Source organism: Puntigrus tetrazona, chromosome 9, assembly GCF_018831695.1.
Source record: "Puntigrus tetrazona isolate hp1 chromosome 9, ASM1883169v1, whole genome shotgun sequence".
NCBI classification, from domain to species: Eukaryota; Metazoa; Chordata; class Actinopteri; order Cypriniformes; family Cyprinidae; genus Puntigrus; species Puntigrus tetrazona.
Genome location: NC_056707.1, coordinates 23,892,044 through 23,910,267, shown reverse-complemented (window position 1 = coordinate 23,910,267; position 18,224 = coordinate 23,892,044). Strand labels below are relative to the sequence as shown.

The window sequence follows — 18,224 nt, the reverse complement described above, 5'->3', positions numbered from 1 at the left end:
TGCAACAGCGGCCTACCTCAAGCAGGGACCGGCCGAGGATGAAACGCTAAACTCTAATCATTGTGTTCTGAGGCGAAAGAGTGGTGTGGAGAGCCACATGTTGTGATAAGATGGAGCCATCTATAGTTGTTTAGCTAATTGCGTGATAAAAGAGATGTGAGTGCTTTGAAGTCTAAAATGCAGTTGTCAGTTTCTTTGAAGGCTATAGTAATTGTCATGTTCACTGCCCCACAAATCAAATCGCCGACACGTGTTCCTCTCTGGGTCTGCTTCGTTTCCCCTTACTTGATCTGGCTCTTACAAATGAATGCTGCTTGACTGCGGACAAAGCCCTGATCCGTCACATCTGGAGTCCGTAAACCTGAGTTATCCCAGGAAGAGCTTCACCTGTATGTCTGCATTAGTGATTACCTCGAGGCGACTAAAGTCTCGCCAGACTCCAACCCGCTATCCAAGACCTATTTCACATCACATTTAAAAATAAAATGCACACAATGAATCGGCAGAGAAGAGGCAACACTACTAGTAGAGGTTTGGCTCTGAACTCCCGAGAAAACATGTTAGAAATGCACTCTCAACCTGTTTATTAACAATCTTTTGCAAAATAGGCTCTTATCAGTGGCACTTTTGCCTTTTTGGCTTGGCTTGAGTCATGAAATGTTGTGCTAACGTGCCCGGGGGGTTTGTGATAAAACATGGCTCCACATTATCTATCTGTACTGTCCTCACTTATTTGAATGGAGATGTCGGTCCTTTCTGCCGGTCAGAGATCCCCCTTGAAGTTGGGGCTCTTGGTAAATGACTTCCTTGTTCCTGAGCAATCTCTTTGACTTCTGTGGAAAGCCAGGTGCCTTGCCTCTGGGCAGAGTTTAAATGCAGTAAGTCTTCACCCAAAATAAACCTGTATCCTGTAATGCCGAGTTCCTCTGGGCTCCTCTGTTAATCACCCAAATCCTGATTCATCAATGAAGACAACTGAATTAGCAGACGAACAATGCGTGCATGTCATAGATTCCGAGTGGACTGACCATATGACTGTAGCGTATGTATGTATGACTGTGTTTGCACACATGTGATTACGTGCAAACATATACACCTTTTCTTTATGATTACGGTGGTTTATACAGATATTAACATTGTTTTTTTGTTAATGCATATGCATGCATTATGCAGTAAAAGCATGTTTGAAAATATTGCTGAGATATTGCTACGAATGATGAACTGATGATCTGACAGCATGTTTGTGAACCGTTTTAATATCGTTTAAATAGCATCCTAGGATAATGCTGTGGTTAATGCATAATTCATATAATCCCATTTATGCTATTTAATAGTTTGAATTACTTTATTATGAAATGTGGAAAGTGTATCATGCAAAACGTAATGTTTAATTAAGTTTTAATTAAACGCTTAATATTTTCATGCCATTGATGACCGAGAATTGATAGTAGCTTTACAAATAAGATCAAGTGATTCTATCACTAGTCTCATTCTATCGCATTTGATCAATAAGGCTTTCAAGTGTGTCGATCATAAGTGCTTTACTGTTGCTTTTTATTACAAAATCAGGTTGTTATTGCTGAAATTTGTTGTCGATTGCACCCGGATCATTCCTGCCATCCTGATGGATTAATAGCAGTGTATATATTTGGTAAGTGTTATGATCATTTCAAGATAGTGTGCCTATTGGATTGGATTGAAGTCCCGCAGTATCAGTTGTCTTTATATTTGCATGCAATGTGTGATAATGGTGTGACATCTGGGAAACTGTCCCGTGGTTACTGCCTTGGCTAGTAATAAATCTGTATTTAAATTGTTCTCATAAACAAGATCCGATTCCTGTCATGTAAGAAATAAATTTATTGCACAAGCTTAAATGAATACATAACTTTATTTAAATAAATGCTTTGTCATAACAAAAAAAAAAGACAAAGGTTAAAAGAGTACATAAATTACAAGTTGAATAAATATTACACAGTGATATTCACTTTCTTAATAATTTGAGTTTTTTTTTTCCATTTTATTGTTTTTAATAAGAGTTCCAAATGCTGAACATTTTAGAGTCCTCCAGCCACTAATGGGTCTTTTTCACATGCCAGTTTAAGCCACATTTAGGTGGTCAATCATCAAGTCTTTTCTCATCCACAAAAAAAAAAGCAATAAAGGAAAAAAAACTGTTATGCATTCAGAGAAAGAAAGAAAACCTGTCGTTTCTACTGTAGTTATGAAAACTGCTGTCTACCCAAGTATGAGATTCGAATCTGATGAAAGCAGATAAGCACAAAAGCAACATGCTGCGTCCTGGCAATCGATAGTCTGTTACCTCTAATTACAAATCAGAACGGATCAAAGTCACATTAATGACATTTCTTTCCCATTCTCACAATGACACCCAGATGGATTCTACAACCTGGGGAAACAAGGTAAAGTAGTTTTCAGCCAAAGTGCATCGTCTTTTAACATTCATGGTTTTCAACTTGTTGCATGCCTGCTTATCAGATTCGAGACTGTCCATCTAAACATTCTACTGTGAAGTGTGAAGCACTGCAAAATTTAGTATTTTTGTCTGGTTTTTCAGTACAAATATCTAGACCTTCTTAAAAAAAATCATTTGACAACACTCGTTTTCAAAGAATTTGAATCATAGGAAAATACTAGCGTTGTTTACTCACTGATAATCTTTCTTCCATGGAATACAAATTTAGAGCAGGATACCCAAGCAGCACTTTTCTATAAAGTGAAAGTGAAGGGTTGCCACAGCTGTCAAGCAAAATTTGAATTACGTTCCTCTCACAAATCGTGAGCAGCTTGGACATCTTACCAACCTTCTCTTTTAGTGTTCCACAGAAGAAAGTAAGTCAAACTGGTTTGAAAAGTAAAGATGAGTGCATGAATTTTAGATTGGTGCAAAGTCGTTTTTCGTTTACCCAAACGTGTACCTAAATGTTGTTCAAGATATGTTCTGAAAACTTTGCTTTTTAAGTAAATTCAACTAGTCTTAAAGTCATGGATGACTTTACTGGAAAACGAGACACAAATACTGATTCAGAAAAAGTTTTTTGCAGTATGTATTGTGTGTTGTGAAAGGAGGCCCAGCACAAGATCACCGCTTGAGGCTCTCACCCGCTCTCCTTCTTCCCGGATATCACTGAGACGCAAAGTCTATTAAGAGTAGATGGAGAATAGACTGTGATTGGTAGAGTTGTGTTACTGGTAAACCCACTGAATGATGATGTGGGTTTCAGGCTTGGGCCGTGAAGCCCCTGTCAAAGGTACTCAGGCAGGGTATCTGTCCGAGGCCTGCTCCTGCTCCTATACCTGAACTGAGATTCACTTTGAGACGGCACTAAACGCGTGGCAAGGTAAGGAATTAAGTGCAAGCTGTTTTTTTTTTTCTTAAATGGGGGAGGGGGCTTTCGGCATGGACCAGAATCTGGATAATGCTGATTACTGATTTCGCCCCGTGGTGACAGTCACCTACAAGGCTAATTGTGCAATAAAAGAGGCCGCTAGGCCTCCACGACATACTCGAGACACCTGCAAAAGTCTGCTTAACCCGCACACCCTGAACTCACTCTTTCTTTTTCATGCCACCTCCATCATTCGAGAGCCAGCTGTCATTCACGATTCTTTTTTGACATGCAACAGTTACATTCTGCAGACCCATGGTTATTTCAAAACACAGCCAGACCCACACGGACTTCCATCCAGGCCCGGTTATGATGGGTACTTGCACGATCTGGAAAAATGCAGCCCTATACAGGGTACGGTGTTAGCGACTATTTTTTTCAGCCCCCTCCCAGCAGTGAAACTATGATCATTCAGGCCCTGAAATAAGATCCGGATGGACCCACTGTGGCAGGGAAATGGCTTCACTCACTCTTCAAGAGCCGACCGGTGAGTATCCCTGTGTGATGTATAGCTTGTTCGAAAATACTCTAGTCAGCAATTACACACATTTGCAGTCTCTGTCAAATCAATCGTCAGCTTATTCATAAGTGAAATAACAGTAAATGAGCTAGCGCTAGCTGGAGTACGGTCTCTCCCTATCTTAGCCTCGGCGCAGGGAGCGATTTCTGATAGCTGCTTGACATACAATGTAGTGTAACGGATTTCATATCTAATCTGATGCTGTATTTGAACGCAACTGAGGTCCTTCGTCAATATAAAAAGGTTGTTTCGTTCCCCTTGGCTATTGTGTAACATTCACGTCACCATTCAAATGTATTTGCATGTAGGAAGGCACTGAGACTTGCACACAGAAACTCACACTGAACGACGCTGGAGTGAAATGCACCTTCTGTTTCCATCTCGGTTAATAAAACAGATGAAATACAGGAATACAAATGAAACGTGTCATCGTGCTGACCAAAAGAGCTATTACCTATTGGTGAACAGTCTAAGTGGGCGGAGCTTAGAAAGTGGTCCGACCTGCATTCAAATGAGCAAGTTGTCATTGTGACAGGTCAGATGGAAATATGCAAATTGATAATGCTAACACTCCTCTGCTGAGCACCTGATGTTTGTGGTTGTTTGTTAAGGATAACAAAACAAAAATAAAAGAAAACACATTCAATAATCTAGAGTTAAAGGTAATATACCAAGGTTGCACCTATTTCAGTGAAACCGCATGGTCGAGGAACATGGCTCATAAGTGGACTGTCATTACCAACATGAAGTCAAAGCAAACAGCACATAACAAAAGTTGTTCAGAAAAGAAAAACGAAACATTACAGACAGAAAGAAACTACCGCTCTGCGCGGTGAACATCCGTCAAAGTTCAAACGCAAATGCTGGGAGCGTTTAAGGGTTACAGCATCTGTCTCGATTTTAACTCGGCCCAGATGCCACAATATCTGATACGAAACTATTCCAGAGTGGCCTTTTCGTTTCTAGGCGTGGGCACTGATTGATTCTGTGTCTACTTTGTTTTTTTTTTGTTCGGGACCCCGTGTAACTCTGCGTGGCAGCGTCTGTTTACATAGGCACGGTTGGCATGTTAGGTAAGCTACAAAGTCTAGAGCCACTGAAACAGATTTGTCTAAATGGGATCTTGGTTTTACTACGTTCTGGGAGGATATACACACAAAAAAAAAAACATTCTTTTTTTTTTTGAAAGCTATCGCCGTATTTCATTGCTCACACGCGTGCACACGAAAGCACACGCTCGTACATACACGCATACACTGAACTTGGTGAAGTTACACATTTCCAAGCAGGTTCCCCAATGAATAAGTGCTCTGACAGGACCAAAAAAAGCCAGATAGAGATGACTGTATCAGCAGATCTCTACCATGTGTTTTCCCTTCTTTCTTTTCTTTTGGAAAACAACACGTTTTTTTTTTCAAATAGTAAAAGTTCCTGCTATCTCCTTTGATACCTTGACAGCAAAAGATGTAAAAGACCAAGATAGCCCTGTTAATATTCAACATGCCATATATTCTTTTTTTGTAGTTTTTTCGTTTTATGTTAACTTTAAACAAAACAGTATGGTGCTCAAACCCCAGCTTCTATAAAAATATATAATTGCATGTATATATTTTTTTAGCAATTTTTTTTTTTTTATTGTTGTTGCCGGGACTCAGCTCTAGCAGGGGACTCCTCTGATTGGCTGAGTCCAGTGAGATAGAGATGAGCGCTCAGTCAAAACCATTCCTGTGGATTATCTCACTTTAAAATTTTCTTTTTTTAGTCTGATTGTTCGTATTTGTAATAGCTGTTGTGTTTCTTTGTCGTTTTGCATCAAAATCTCAAAGTGACTGGCGGGTAGACTGGTGGGACAGGACAAGGAGGTGGGCCCTAGGTCTGGTGATCAGGGTGGGTTGATTCTCACTCGTTGTTGTTGCTGTTCTCCAAATCCTTGCACTGGATGTTACCGCCGCTGTAGTCAGTGCCGGGCAGCTGCACGCCGTATTTGTCCACGCACCAGCAGATGCCTCGTTTCCGGCCACGGGAGGGCTTGCACTGCAGGGTGGACAAGGGACAAAGGGTCATAAAACTGCAAACTCAACTTGAAACGCCTCAACTAGGACCGGATGGTATGCTGTTATAAAATATTTCGATAACACTTTATTGTTTCACACGTAATTATGCCAAACCTCAATGCTAACCCTAGCCATATAGTAAGTAGTTAATGAATATTAGTCAGTGCTCAAATGTATAATAACGCTGTAACTGACACCTTAAAATATAGTCTAACCAATTTTTCTTGTGTGGTGTAGTTTGAAAAATCCCCCAAAAGATTAGCAATTTCGACGCAGGGGACTGTGTCGATTATAATGCCCATAGACAGTGGGAATCCAAGACTTAGCATTATCTTAAAATTCAGTCAGTCAGCTAATTGTTTAAGTAGACTGGATAATAAAACATTACAGCTTAAAATGTTATATTATCAAGAAAAACAAGGCTACAACCAAGTTAAACAACAGGGTTAGAAATGGTCTTCTTTATTTAGTGATTAATCAAAGAATGTACAGGGATTTAAGGCAATAAAGATTAACAGAAGAGACCTAAAATAAGATATGTCTAATATGCAGGTCACATTTGTCACATTTAATTTGCATATCGTGTAAATGATGAGACTATATTTTGAAGGCGAAATTAGACAAAAAGTTAATTTATATATATATATAAATAAATTTTATATAAGTATAAATTTCCCAGACTGGTTGACAATCTACGTATGGTGGGATTTTTATTACATCGATTCACCAATAGGTGGCAACATGGGCGGTCTTTTTAACTTAGTCATTCGAATCACTGACTGAACCGATTTGTTCAAAAAGCGAGTGACTTACTGATTCACTCAGTAATCAAAAATGCAGATTCATTCCTCAAAGGAAAACCATTGTATTGCGCAACGATTCTTCGTGAGTTAAAGGAATATTCCACTTTTTTTGAAAATAGGCTCATTCTCCAACTCTCCCAGAGTTAAAAAGTGGAGTTTTCCATTCAGTCGATCTCCGGGTCTGGCACTTTTAGCATAGCTTAGCGTAGATCATTGAATCTGATTAGACTCTTCTGTATTTACAAAGTACAAAGCCCAACGGAAAATTAAAAGTTGCGGTTTTCTAGGCCGATATGACTAGGAACTATATTCTAATTCCAGCGTAATAATGAAGGATCGGATTCAAAAATGGTACTTAAACTTTTTAACTCTGGGGGAGTTGAAGACTGAGCCTGTTTTCCTTTAACATTGTTCCTTTAACATTGACTGACGTTGTTAATCAACGATTTAAAAACGATTTCATCATATTAGATGTCAATGTTAATATTATTATACAATAAAAGACTCTTACCTGTTTGCGCTTGAAGAAACCCTTCCTGTCACAGTTAGGCAGGTAGAGGGTAAGAGCCATGATGCGGGAGGTATCTTTCATACTTTGAATGATTCCATCCAGCTTCCTTCTGCAGGGACCCTGTGTCAGACGAACACATGGTGAGTTGCATCATCACCTCAGCATTTATCGCCTAGCTATCATTTTACTGCAGCTGCTGCGTCACACAACTTACAAATTCAGGCTCATGTTTGTCGATGGGAAGCGGGGAGTAGTCCATCGACCCCAGTGACCGATGCTTCTCCTGTTGTTTCTTCTTGTCCTTGCGCACGGCAGCATGCTTCTTGCTGTTGATTACGTCTGGTTTGGGGTAAAGGGGAATTTTAGGAATCTGGTCTTCAGTCGTGTCTGGCTTCACTGTATCATCATGCTCTATTGATTCGCGATCTAAGACAAAGAGAATCAAATAATAAGCATTAACTAGATTTTTACTGCATGGGAATGTGAGTGCCAGTGCAAAAATCATTAGCATGATGTTAAAGTGGTTGCCAGGGAGTTCATATGGTGTTTTGCATCTCTGTTATTGTTTATTATATTTATGTCTCTAGATTTATCGAGTTAATGTATAAGATATTACCCTCCACCAGGCAAAAGCCGAATGTGGTTTGCAGTCGTAAAGCTGATTGCATTGGCACAATAACACAATAGTAATTTGCTTTAGCAAACAATAGTAATGTCCTACATCCGAGTTCAACAATTAAAAATGAAATTTGACTTATAAAATCCTTATAAAACCTCCCCAAATGCTTTCAGATATTTACACAACCTACTTGCTAATGAGTTTCCAGAGCGTAAACATGAAAGCAACTGTTTTTCCACCAAATGTTTCCTATGCATTTGTTTACAGAGGCTCGTGGCAAGATCAACAGCTGATGACCACCCCATACTCAACCTATCCCAGGTCAAAACACTTTGCCTGACTAAACAACCAACTGGGTTAATAATAATCCAATATCTCATTCCATTTGGTGGGATTTCTCCAAAATTCATTTAGGTGCACAACCTACAGTAAACACTGAACGTACCTCTGTTTTATACCGCTGAATAGTTCTGTTAATTACATTGAGAGTGTGTGTATGATTTAAGAGTGAGAACAGAAATGCCTTTCAAAGGATACCTAACAGCTCGGAGACATGCGTGAAGAACTTTGAAGTCTCAGTAACCATAACACCATGACAACCTCAATGTTCTTCTGCAGGAATCTAAAGCTAGGTGGGTAGTAACTGTCGACATGTGTCCGGGGGAAAATGTGGAGATATTACAGAACAAGTAATTCAAGCACGTATAGTTTGATAGTAAAACTCCACAGGATACATGCCTCTACTTATAAACTGTCTTTCCACTAAAGTCAAATACTGTTGGACAAAGCCGAGCTTCATAAAACTGAACACTTAAACCATGCAGAGAGAAGCCAAACATAGTACATCCAGAGGAGATTAACAGGTCATTATCACTAAGCATACAAAGTCAGGATATATAATTGCATTGACATTTAACCATCCAAACCAACAAAAATCATCTGATAAATTAATATTACATTTTAAAATGGCATTTTAATAGGATTTACTGTTTTTGTTTAGGATTGTGGTTTATTGTGTAAAAAATAAAGTGTAATGTTGTTTCCTTTCAGATCTAATGCTGGCATGAAATTCATTAGGCATTAAATCCATTTACATCAATATTCTAAATTGGGACATAACTGTGAAATAATTGTAAAAAGCTGACAAATGCACACCTGTTTTTGCACTTTGGTTATATGAAATAAAATAAAATTCAACAAAAAAAATCTACCTTATTTATTTTTGTTAAAGCTAGTAGACAGGGAAACCTTTCTTGTTTTTACTCAGCTGACTTGATGTTCTAAAATAACTAAAAAAAAAACAAGTTTAACAGCTAGAAAAGAAATCATTGGAGAATCAGACAGAATAGAAATGGACATTCAGATTCAGGCCTGAACATCGATGCTGTTGGGTTGCCAAGTATTTTTGTGCATACAGCCAAGAGGGCATTATCAGACAGCTGAGGCAGCCAGCAGAAATGATTGAGATAGCTGCCCTCACAGTCCCCCTGAGCTCCAGAGCTTCACATTGCTGCGGACTGGGGCAGGGTGTTCTGGAGCAGCCCGGTGGTGAAAGAGTCTGTCTGACCTGGAGACGCATGGGGCGGGTGCCTGGTCATTACAGGAATTGGTTTCCTGGCTTCTGAAGTTACAATCAGAGCATGGTGCTGTCTCTTTGAAATCAATCCCTCAACTCATGACTTGGCAGACTGAAATTTCTGTACAGATTTCCCCGCAGGTTTGGGCTCCTGAAGCCACCTAATCTGAGATCACCTCATGGAAATGTTGTAGGGATGTTTGCCTAGAGGAAGATTTACATGGCTTGGAAATGTAGACTTTAAATGGGAGGGCACAGGATGGCTGCATTGGCACAATTCCTTATGGCTGTTTTTGTGATTTTTCCTCTTTGTGCGTGGCACAAACGCACCGTGTTTGCGAAATCAACAATGCCTAGAGTTTACAAACCACTAAATTCGTCTTTTCTGTTGTAGGCTTTTTGGAGTGAGGACCAAAATCACTTTTTCCATGCTCGTGGTCCCCGGCTTGTAAAGGTTTAGCGGGTCTGTGTTTAACATCTGACACACAGCCAAGAACCTGGAGCCCGGCCAAACCAGACGTATCACGTGTAGCCTGTCTATTCAAATGAGCTTTGGAAAGAATGCAGAAGAGGTATTGGTGTCTCTCCTCTTGGTCTTGCAAAACTTTTCATTAAGATAAAGGGACCCGAGCTTGGCCAAAGGAGATGCATCTGATAGGGCTCTGTTTAATAATTTACACATGCGCTGGGCAATTATACTTCATGAATATCCACGGTTTCTTACAGCTTGGGGGCTAATGATGAAAGCAGATCTCCTTTTGAGTTGCTTTGTCACCTTTTCCGATTCTTTTTTTTTAAAGAACATGCTGCCAAACAAGCCGAGAAATGCTCCTTAAGGCCCCCAAACCACGTGTTTTAGTGTCTTATTAGCATGCATGGTTGGAATGAGGTCTTGCTATTGTTAAATATTCAGACTAGCTCGCCTTTGAAAGTCGTTCTTGAAGCAGGCCATTCTGCTTTGTCTTGCGTTCATTGTCACGGACCGACCATGGCATCTCTGGCAAGGTTCCACTGCTAAATATTTAAAGCCTGGACGGTGTCCACAACATGTTTGGGCCTCTGTAGCAGAGAAGCATGCCACAAACTAAAGAAAACACCACGAATGCATTCGAGCCCTAATGCTAGTTAAAACTGGGGTAATTGCAAACTACAAAGCAACATTGAGAGCAAGTCCTGGCCGATTTGGGATAAAAGTTTCCATGTTGCAATACACTATCGGTTACGACCAAGAAAGCCATCATGCAACTTACTATTCAAACAAGTCCCCTGTAATTCAGGACAATGCAAAGTGATGACACCTGTCGATGCCCTTCAGGCTGAAAGCACATGTGCGCACCTCTTCATCGCCTGGCCGTGTCTCATGTCATCAACACTCCGAAACATGAACTCAGGAGGTGCTCTTCAGGACATCAATGGATCACTCCCAGTTGCTGATTTCAATTAGCTCAGACAATGGCAAGAGAGCGATACTGTCTGTAAGCTCAAGGCATCTTTCCACCAAGACTATCTAGCTACAATCTTTCCTCTTCTAAACTTCTAAACTAAACTTCTAAACTAGGCAGGATCTTCTAGCTTTTTCCAAGCAAACTGTAGCCATACAAACCACATCAAACTTTATAATTACTGTTAAGATGGTATATAATAATAGTGCAATTAGTTATGAAGGGAAAGTGAACAAAAGCCTAATTTGAAACATTATAAGGAATGAAGGATGGGATATTTTGAAGATTTTAAACTGTATGAGTTACAGCTGCGCGATACAAGATTTTGGTATACTGAGTTACACCATGGCAGACATATTTGCATGGCTATCAGAGGGCCGGACTGCTTTACATTATTTACACATGAGAAGAAGAAAAACAAACAGTAATGTGGAAATATGAAGTGAGATGTGTCCCCGACTTTTTTATATGGAGTGTAATGTAAAGACATTGTTTTTGCTGAGTTTATGTTATGGCTCTGAATTTAACATCATAACTGCTCTTTTTATATGCCAAGTAATATTTTTAGTGTTATTTGATGTGATTTCTTCATGAATATTCATTTTGTTTGTGTGCGCCCAAGGTTTTACGGGGGAATTTTATTTGGGGGCCCCTCGGTGCCGGCAATATAACTGGTCATTGTCAAAGCTTGTTTATTCGCACAAATCTAACACATCCATGATCAGTTTTGTTTGTTGTAGTGTTGCTCACGTCATGCTATCGTTTGCCTGGTAAGTTTTTACTCTTCTGTGATTTTTATATTGTAACAGTTGCAAACTAACAAGTTTGGTCAGGTGTTAATTTACACTGGCATACTTAATGTGGTGTACTGAAAACTGGCCAAATAAACCAGCAAACAATGCCTTTACAGAACACAAATATAAATAAAATTTTATTTTAAAAGTTATATGTTCTTATAATAAATATTAAACAACAGAGAGTATCTGTAAAACAGCAACTCTTGATATATATCTAGCTAATGGCACCCAAAAGGTGGGCTAAACGAAATCTTATTTTTATTACAAAATGATATACCCAGGAAAGTTACTTTCACGCAGAAGACAAAAACTTTAATCAAATGAAATGTTATATTATATTAAAATGTCTATTTGCTGATGTTTTGACGTTCAAACTCATTAGCATTAGCTATGCTAATTAACTGAGGTCCGATCTGATCAGGGGTGCGTTTCCCAAAAGCAACTATGATCGCAAGTTCTCTCGCGACCAATAGAGTTCAATGGAAATAACAAGAATGATCGTAGTTAGCTAACGATGACCTTGCACAAAACCTACACGTTGAATTTGTTCCCCGTCCACCCCCAAAACGCGATTAATTTAGCTCTTTGGCTGATGCGGAACGTGGAACGACATGGAAATAATAAAATGATATGTACAGATTATTTACTGTGCTTTTATATAATTACCATTACTCATTGACATAAAATATCACAAATTAAAAAAAATTTAATAAAAAGTCATTTAATGTAGGTTACTCCTGGGGGACCTCTGGTGGCCACGGGGCCTTAAGCTGCCACTTAGTTCGCTAATGCTTATGCCAGTGAAGTGAGATCAGAAATATATTTTTAATTGCACTTACATAGTAAAAATAGTACATATTTTGAGTGTAATCATGATCGTAACATGTAAACCATTTATTTAATTAAATTTACAGCAAAAATAACGTCAGTATGTTGCAATTACTGTTTTAGGGTGTTATAGAGTTACTCATAAAATACGGTTTAGGTCATTTCACCCGCTATTAGTGCAATAAGAAGTAGACTTGTCATGCACACAACGTGTCTGGGGTTTAGAGAATGAGCTTTACCAGTCATTTTCGAATGAATCAGCTACCGTAAGCCGGCCAAATTCGGTCACCACACCGCCTTTCCCGTGATCCTCAACAACTAAATGTAACAACTGTAACAGAACTAATGATTTTGTCTTGTGCTGTATCTTATCTATCCTCCTGAGAATCCTGCAGGGCACAAAATATGAGGCAGCGCTTTGGAACCACATCTGAACCTGTGCTGCAGGCAAGAAATTAGGCACCTTTTGTTCTCCTTCCCTGAAGAAACGTGACACTGCGGCTCCCCCTCCACCGCCCCGAAGCACATGACAGGAGGTTTCAACAGGTCGGAGTCTTCTGCTCAACCACATGGTTAGAGCCCTGCTGTCTGCTTACATTTTCTAAACGTGAGCAGTAAACCCATAGATTAAATAGATTGTTTTTGTCCATTCGTTGTTTTGGTCAGCCGGACATGTGTTCCTATTTAAGCAGGGCCCAGCGTGAGGATGTCGCTGCCCGGGAATCACGTTTCTGACAGAGACGAGACTACTGTGTGAGCTGATTTTCTTCACAGCTGTTACTCACTCGCTAGCTTTCCAGGTGCCAATGACAAATACACGCTGGACAGATTGCTGTTAAACTTTACTGGAAGAAGTCATTTAAGCGTGCCAAATAGGTTCCCTACTTGCATACCTCTGAAGAGATGACCGGGCACTTGATATACAGGCACTATTGGGATTATGGTTAAAAAAGAGAAGAAAGTGTTCAGCTATGTAGTTATCAAAAAGCTGGGCATCACTTTCAAAAAGAGCAAGAGATCTATTCAGGTGCTATTCAGTGAAGCGAGCCGTATATATTTCGGTGTCAGTGTGATGTTGCAAGCGACTATATGTTTCTGTGAATTTGGCCTTTGGCAAAATATAAAAATGGGATGACAGACAGGCAATAGAAGAACAACTGCATTACATTCCCTTGTAATCGTTGTTTAGTTATGGCTACGTCTCTAGTGGGTAAATAAAGCGTATAAATCAGCGATATCAAAATAACCGAATTCACCAGCCAATTGCTTTCGGCCCATTTCTTTATGTTACAGTTGTTACAGTTCTTTTTGGGCGAAGATGCCAGTAGTCATATCTGTTGGCAACTGCGTCCGAGTTCCACATGGCATGTCCGAACAGAAAGTCTCCCTTGTGATCTTTGGCAGATTTGCAGTATTTGCCAATCCTGGAGCTAAATGACAATCTGGCATCGCCTATTGTACTTGGCTCCGAACGCAGAGTCTTTAAACCGTGAGCGGCAGCATTCAAGAGCATGAAGGTATGACACTATTCACGTGAGTGAGACGTGATTCTATTTAAACTTGTATTTCAATTTTATGTTTGTACAACTGTGAAAGTAAGGCGTGCTGGGGGAATAAAAATGAATCGGGAAGACACGGGGCCAAAAGGCTATGAATCCTAATGCGGGCAAGGACGCTTGACCTCTCTCCGTCTTTCCCTCTCTCCCTCTCTCTCTCACTCTCTCTCTCTCTCTCCCTCTCTGTCTGTCCTGCCCAGCTAGTAAAACCAGGCTGAAACCGAATACCACAGGAGGCTAGAAGCGTCCCTCTAAATTCATCCCCATGCTTGACGAACAGCTCTTGATAGATCGGCTCCACAGACATTCTGCTGAATCACAAGGGCTCGACTGTGTGCCCACTGCAATCACAGATGGGGTAAACCAGCAACCGCACTCATCAGGGGACTTCAGATAGAGACAAACAGGTTTCTGACGTGCACCTGTGTGTGAGGGGGTTGTATTTGTGTACAAGCGTTCGTGGTGAAAGCCCACGACCGAATTCAACCTCGTCTGTTTTGAGAATATGTTGGATAAAACATTTGTGTAGTCCTAAAAGATATAGTTCTGTAGGCAAATGCGCTAGTTTTGTTCATGTAGCTCAACTGGTAGAGCGCTGCACTAACCACGCCACGGTTAGGGGTTCGATTCCAGAAGAAAGCTTGAATTGAGTGCGCTGAATAAAAGTATGCCGTAAATGTAAATAAATACGCATGCCGTGCATGATTACTCTTTGCAAACGTGTGATTTTTGCACATAGGTTGGCTTGTAGAGACACTGTGGCTACCCTCCTCCCCTTGGATTTAATCTTTGAACGGTAATCCGACCCTCAACACCACCCACAGACTTAGACCTAAATTCAGAGCAACGTAGAATCTCAATCAAGAATATCATGAGGCGTGGGTACACCATGCAATGATGAGAGGTGTGATCATAACAATGGAGTCCCTAACGTCAATAGAGCACCAAACAAATGCCATTGCCAAAGCAAACCATAACTATACACAAAGCAAAACTGCATGGAGTTATGCATCTCGAGCCGTCTTAACTCAGTTCTGAGGAACGTACTAAATTATGCAGTTCTGCTGAATCTGATGCTGCTTTGCTTCTGTTCCATTTAAATGCAACGAAACTTTGCCTTCAAAGAGCATATAGGTTAATATTTTTATTTACAAGTTTCATACATTTTGCTGCACATCATTTCTATGCAAATGCATAACATGATAATATAGATGCAGCTTCGTCCAAAAATGGTACAGTGATGGTATCTACTGTGGTACATTGATATATCCCCTTAAAAAGTACAGTGGTAGTGACTTGGCACAGTGTTGCCATTATATGGGAACTTACAAAACATACTACTATGGTAGTACCATGGTATATGTCCAAATGCAGTCCCAATGACACCATGCCAAAAATTGCCAATTGATCATGACTAAGAAATACAACTATTCCATACTCTTTTTTTATAATGCTCAAATTTGAACCTTTGTGATGATAATACAATGGTACTCGAGTGGCATTTACATCATACTCTTAGGTGCGTCCAAAAATACCATGGTACATTTCCAAAAAACGCGGCACCACCACTGTACTTTTTGTATAAGTGCCTTTGCGGCGTGAAGATGGAAACCGTTTTGTTAATAATTGGCTTTGGATGAAACATAAACAGGCTTCGCTAATCCTGGTAATCTACAGCGCTGGAATATGATGGAAAACAGCACTGAGCAGCGCAGCCCGGCCACAACACAGAAAAGCTCATGCAGAAACATGCGCACGCCATAAAACTGGATCAGCGCAAGCCACAAAGTTCCCACCAGATACACGATCTCAACGCAACAATGCTTCCGTGCAACAAAGGCGCACTGCTTTCCAGTGAACTTACCAATGGGTGGGTGCGGTGGTTTGTATCCCTTCTCGTTCGTGCACACTCCCCTGCCGTGCAGCAGGGCGTGAAGCGGCTTCTCCTCGCCGTTGCGCGGCAGGCAGCGCAGTCCGTGCGTGCATGTACCGGTGTACACCCCGCACGCCTGCCCCTCCGCCAGAGCGCAAGTGTAGCAGCAGCCGCAGCCGGGCTCCTTCACCAGCTGACAGCCCACCGGGACCGGAGGACACATGGAGAGCGCCTTCTGATCGCACGGCTCGCACGGCACGTAAGAGCCTCCGCTGATGGACAACGCCGTGAGAAATGTACCCAGCACAAGAAGAGCCATACTTCGTTTCAAATTGAATGAGGTCCGATTTAAATGGGGAAAAAAAGAGAGCAAGAACTAGATATGAGAGCGCATGAACGTTTGACTCAGATTCGAGTGAAAACTCCGCGTGCAAAGTGAAAGCACAGGTTGGGGTGTCTTAAAAAATGAGAAAATAAAAACAGTCTTTGATGAAAAAAAGGTGATGAAGAAGAATCCGCTGGATTTTTATATAAATACATACATATAAAAAAATGTAAAATGATTCACTTGGGTATTCTCCAATAGTCCAGTTTGTGCGCAATTGGTTGCGCACTGAAATTCTGGACTTTCCGATTCCAAAACACTTTCCCCTCTGGAAGTTTTCTGAGCAGACTGATCAACTTCACAGCAGTGCTTGCCTTTTTAAAAACAGCCAAACCCAAACCCCTAACTATGAATAAGCCAAACAGCGGTGAAGGGAGGCGCACTTGCCAGATCGTGGCGCAGCGCCAGCGCCTTTTTTCCCCCCTCGGCAATAGGATCAGTCTTTTACGCAGTGATGCCAAGAGCGCAGAGCAAAACACAAATCCATGCAAAATCGAAGATATGCTCCTCTGAGATCTTCCGTGCACTTTGTGGCCGGTAGTATAGCGTCGGATTCGTGCACGAAGCTCAGCTGCTTTCCAGCAGATTCAAGACGAAACGCGTCAAAAGGCAACATGGATGTGACATGATAAAGACGCTCGCTCACACATACATACACAGAGAACACACACAAAAGAGCACGATTAGAATCGCTCTGTTGATAGGCACCACCCGTATATTAGTGCGCGCAGAGAACATGTATGACTAGGGGAAAACGGGGAGTGTTTTGTTTTAACGTCTGTAACTCCGTCTTGTTTTGCTCTGCGCGTCTCAAACTTTGACATAATATTCCCATGTTTGTCTTCTGCGAATTAAAGTAGTTTTGGAACCCACTGCTTATCCATAAACCGTTCAAATCAGCGCGCTGCCGATACAAACTACCGGCAGCGCTAATAGAAAACACGATCAAATTGACCCGTTCAAAACAACGATTACGCTTTCGAGCGTTTTAATTCGAATTTGCGAACATGTGGAACGCATTCCCAGCGAAAAGAAACGGAAAACTATAGTTATGAATAGTTTTGAAAGTGTCACAACCGAATGGCGTATATCAAATTAAAACAGGAGAAGCCGCGGATTCGGATAATAACACTCCTGTCACGTATCCTTCATTATAAATACCACAGAGCCAGATGTGATCACGCGTTTCTATCTTCTCACATGGCCGCCAATGATGCAACCTCTTACTGAACGGTTAAATTGACGGCGTTACTGCTGAGCTGTTGTAACAACAATCCTATATAAAAATGTCTGAGGAACATGTGCGGCAACAGCCAGGCTCCCGATGGCACCCGTTGAAGTCCGTATCGCTCCAGCGCGCAATTAAAAGCGGCTGAGGTGTGTGGTGAACACTGTGGTAAAAGCTTCAAATCTCTTTTCTCTCACGCAGAGAGGCTTTTCCCCGAGTCTCGTTCGAGCTTTAATTACAGAGGTCTCGGTGGTAGTTTAAGAATAGGCAATCTACACCCACCTGTTCCGAACTTTGCCGAAACCACAATTTAGATGAGGTTTAACAGACGCGATCGTTTAATCGCACCGTTCGCTCGGTGTCCAAGCGGCCCTCTGCTGTTTACGCGTCCCCGATTCGCCTTATAGAGCGCTCCGAAATGGCATTCGCACATGTCCCATATGCAAAGTTCATCAGCGGGGGTTCGCTCTGTTTTGCTTTGAGATTGCTCGCGTGATGGCAGGTTCAAGGAACCGCACACGACATTTCGTTTCTTTTGATTGTTCTGTGCTTTTCATACATGCCGACTCTTGTTTTACGCAGCTGTACGAGCCCGAGTGAGCGCCCGTGCGTGGGTCCCGCT

At 41.1% G+C, this 18,224-nt stretch overlaps 1 protein-coding gene across 2 annotated transcripts; it reads right to left on the bottom strand.

The window, feature by feature from the left end:
* Positions 1–3,492: 3,492 nt before the first annotated feature.
* On the bottom strand, positions 3,493–17,286 carry LOC122351519 (insulin-like growth factor-binding protein 5). 2 transcript variants are annotated; one of them, XM_043248619.1, is made up of 4 exons: positions 15,981–17,286; positions 7,513–7,637; positions 7,299–7,418; positions 3,493–5,964 (listed from the first exon to the last, which is right to left on the bottom strand). In XM_043248619.1, exons 1-4 carry the CDS (start codon positions 16,306–16,308, stop codon positions 5,830–5,832), a joined length of 708 nt encoding a protein of 235 aa, XP_043104554.1. In that variant the 5' UTR covers positions 16,309–17,286; the 3' UTR covers positions 3,493–5,829. The 2 variants fall into 2 exon arrangements, with proteins under 2 accessions (XP_043104554.1, XP_043104553.1); XM_043248618.1 differs by having other exon boundaries at positions 7,513–7,724; positions 15,981–17,111.
* Positions 17,287–18,224: the final 938 nt, after the last annotated feature.